Source organism: Arachis ipaensis, chromosome B06 (assembly GCF_000816755.2).
Source record: "Arachis ipaensis cultivar K30076 chromosome B06, Araip1.1, whole genome shotgun sequence".
In the NCBI taxonomy this organism is placed as follows: domain Eukaryota; kingdom Viridiplantae; phylum Streptophyta; class Magnoliopsida; order Fabales; family Fabaceae; genus Arachis; species Arachis ipaensis.
The window spans coordinates 125,950,870-125,954,918 of record NC_029790.2 but is presented as its reverse complement, the minus strand read 5'-3'; the positions used below and the strand labels follow the sequence as shown (position 1 = coordinate 125,954,918).

Genomic DNA, 4,049 nt, shown 5'->3' with positions numbered 1-4,049 from the left:
TATTATATATACTAAATTCGGATTGAATTTTAATAAAATATCTAAATCTTCAAAACCAGTTTCACATATCTGAATCTCCCGTCTCTGGTGGTTGAGAACGTATTATGTATACGATTATTTTCATGAGAAAATATATTTAAATAAAAAACGGTGCTCTTTCTTTCCGAGAAGCTGCAAATATATTACACGTGTAACAGGAAAATACATAATAGATTTCCTTAAAGGCAGCAGCATCGAAGCTACAATGCACAATGCAGAGGAGATAGTAGTATTCACTATTAACATTAACTAAGGGAACGAAGCCCGAATAAGAAAATGTAGATTCCTGAATTCTCACTTTACATCGAAACGCATCTACCAAACAGATACAAACTATAACTAGCTAGCAGGAAAATGGATCACAACTTGACTTCCACCATAATGAAAACATCTTAGCCAAAATACTTGAAGCACCATCATCACACCAAGGAATTCATTTAAAAGAAAATGACCTACACCTTGCACATCAATTCTCGACTAAACAAACTTTTCGGCGCAAGAAGCCTAAGAACAAAGACAGGTTGCAAGATTTAAGTAGTATTCTCAAGGAAGCAGGTTTACCTCCTCTTTGGCCTACCCTCCTCCCCAGTCCCCACAGACCCACACTGCTGATACCAACAAAGACAGAAAAACCAACAAAAAAAAGGATTTAAAAAAAAGAGAGAAGAGAAAAAACCCTTCGTAAACTAAAACCATCACGCACTACTAATTTCTCCAAAAGATTAGAATGCTTTTCTTTAATCCTAGCCCCTGGCCAACAATACATCCAAATTACAGGAAGAGGATTCGGATGCTGAACCCTCAGTTGTTGTTCTGAAAGTTCTATTGCTGTGAACTCCATCTTCGTGCCTGAACGGATGGTCATGATAACTAATCTGATGCAAATGAAGCAACGCAATCATGCTAACAGCAACCAAAGCAGCATTGCCCACTATTCCACCCATATGATCCAATCCAAAAGATTTCTTCACAAAATTAAAACTTGAAACAAAAACATTGTAAAAGAAATTAGAATTCTTCCCTTTCTCAGTCACAAAGTTCTCAGAACAGTTTGGTTGTCCACAAAGAATTTTAGGTGAAACAAGACGACCTGCATCATGTACATCTCCAACAAAAGCTTGAGCTTCTTCGATAACTTCATATTTTTTACCATGATGTTCTGCCAGTCTCATTGCAAGAACAATTCTACTCTGTTCTAATCGGGCAATTGCTGCATCTCTCTCAACACGCTGCTGCGTTTGAATGGTCTAAAACATTCAGATTGAAATTCAGGTTAAGAACAAATCGAGCAAAATTTAGCCAAATCAAAGGGTGATAGTAATAACCATGAGCTAACATTTAACTGATTAGTAAAAGTATTCTTATTTTTCAGTAGAAACTAAAGGAGAGATGGCATATATTGATTATTATGTATTTACATCTTTGTTAACAGTTAAGTTCATTCAGAAAAGACACAATAAATGAACTAAACACACTTAAGAGGACCAGAAAAGGAACCACTGAACCAATCACAGGCTTATAGGCAATCAAATTTGTTATTTGTGGAGCTCTGGACAGAACAAGCAAGATATTCACCCAGGTTCATTATTTGTGTTAGTAACAGGATCATAATATAACTATATTCAAAGAATGTGGGTGGCTATTTGTGGTTTACGTTGAAAGCAAGACTCCAAATTGCCTTAACAATCCATCCAAGATCACAAACATAGTTGAATCACCACAAAGTTATTCAGCAACTATTTTACATAACAATTTTCATTTTCTTTTTCCAACCACAACTCAATATATTGTGGAGAAGATGAGGATTCACCATGCACCATACATGATAAATAAAACATAGAAACACTCGTGTTATCTAATTTTCTATTTGCAGAGTTATTTGACACCTATTATTTTAACAGTTTTACCGAATGAAAAATAAATAAATAAATAATTGTGAGCAAAAGAGAGGAATTCACACCATAGAATTGTACTCCATTTCCCAACATTTGGGCAGTGGAGAAATAAAGTTCTTAGAAGCAGAAAAAAAAATAGGGCATAAAATATAAAATGGTCGAAAGAAAGATTGATAATAAACATTAACAGGAACAAGACAGGAAATTGAAAGAAGCAAATAACAGTTGCCAGTGGCACCAACTTGAGTCACTAGTGGAGTTAACAGAAAACTTATGGCCTGGTTGTTTTACATTGGTAAATGGAAAAGAGAAAATTATTTACGCCAGATACTTTCTCTGGATGTACTACTTTCATTTACACCTCTCGAGTCTCGAAGGTTACACTGAATGGGCACTTAATCCAGTGCAAGGTCCACAGTTGGCCATCTTGAAAGTTGGCTTCTAGAGTGGATATTGACACTCTCAAATTGACAAACAAAATCTTATGAAATTGAAAGTGGTATTATCAAAAAGAGAGTGACAATGTCCACTTCCACCAAAAAGACAACACATAAACAATACCGCTGAAATACATCAATGCAAGTGTTCACTTTTGACATTTTTCAATAACTTAAATGAGTCTTATAAATAAAATTCAATTACACGCTTCTATCTTCCTTCGGTTTCCATGGGTGGTTAAGCCTGGAGTCAGTTCATTTGTTCTATTGTCCAGTACACAACCAAAATGTTTCAATATACATTTATACACCCAGCATATTCAAACATAGATTTAAACTGTCAGCATCATATTTCAAAAATTATATAGTATGACATACTCAAGTTGTGGTGCCACGATATTTCAAATTCACCTCACAGCATTAGTATATCACTTCAAGTGTTCCAATAATCCTACACACATTTGCACTTATCTCCTAAATAATCACGCGTTGTCCGGTGCATCACGTGTTCTCTATAATTGGAGAATACTAAACCTAAATCTTTAAAGTCAGCAAAGTATTGTTCATAGAAAATCGTTGGCCATGTCTACATGTTATTTCACTAAATGTGTAGAACCGAGGAGGCAATAACCTAGGCTCCATTTGATTGGTGTCTCAGAAACACAAATACAGAGACACAGAAGAACACAAATATATTTGGTCGCAATGCAACAGAGATAGACGCACACGATAAGAATGGAATACACTATCTCAGTGTGAATTTCAGTGTCCATGACTCAGTGTCCTATCACCTTGTCCCTCTTTCCAAATGCATTGTAAGGAAATTGAGACAAAATTCCAAGAGAAACTGTGGTTTAGCTTCCAATTTGTCATAAGTTATTCTAGCCTAATTAGGAGTGAACCAAAACCCTAGAAGTGCAGCAAAACACAACCACAAAAGAACATGACCGCATTGTAACACATTAATTCATGTCAAATTTTGCCGAATCACGAAAAACAAAACGAAATTGCTCAAAGAAGAAATTAAAATCAAAATAAACAAAAATAAAAGGAAGGCAAAGAGAAAAGCGAACTCACATGAAGGAACTCGAGTTGGTCTTCGAGGTTCTCGAGCGCAGTCCTTATAGCGTTAAGGCTCTTGGCTTCGTGAAGGGCGGAATCATCGTCTTCGGGACGGAAGTCCTTGACGAAGACGAAACCGACGCGGTCTTCGGCCGTGACGGAATCATCGGCAGCGGCGGCGGAGGCGGAGAGGTTACCGGTGCGAATGTTGTGAGAGTTCTTAAGGGATTTGACGGAGCTAAGAAAGTGAGACCTGGAAATGGAGTGAATAGCGTCGCTGAGCTTGTCGTGAAGGTCCCAGATTTTCTCTAGAATCGCTTCGATTTCCTCGATCTCCATGTTCCATTTCATTTCATCGGTGGAGCCACAAGCAATTGTCAGTAGCAGAAAATTTAAAAAGAAGGAAAAAAAAAGTGTAATAACTAGAATACTAGAATACTTCGCGACAACGAAAAGAATTTCTGTCTAAACTCTAAAGTTTTGGTATTATTGATGGACCGTTTGCTAAAATTTAGCCTTCGCCCGGTCTCTGGTAATAATTTAGGGGCATAGTTATAAAACGGAATTTAATAATTTCAATAATTATAATTAAACATTTATTATATTTAATATTATT

At 36.4% G+C, this 4,049-nt stretch overlaps 1 protein-coding gene across 1 annotated transcript; it reads right to left on the bottom strand.

Annotated features, from left to right (window-relative positions):
* Nucleotides 241–3,965, bottom strand: LOC107605270 (plastid division protein PDV1). Its single transcript, XM_016307093.2, has 2 exons — nucleotides 3,449–3,965; nucleotides 241–1,286 (listed from the first exon to the last, which is right to left on the bottom strand). Exons 1-2 carry the CDS (start codon nucleotides 3,782–3,784, stop codon nucleotides 783–785), a joined length of 840 nt encoding a protein of 279 aa, XP_016162579.1. The 5' UTR covers nucleotides 3,785–3,965; the 3' UTR covers nucleotides 241–782.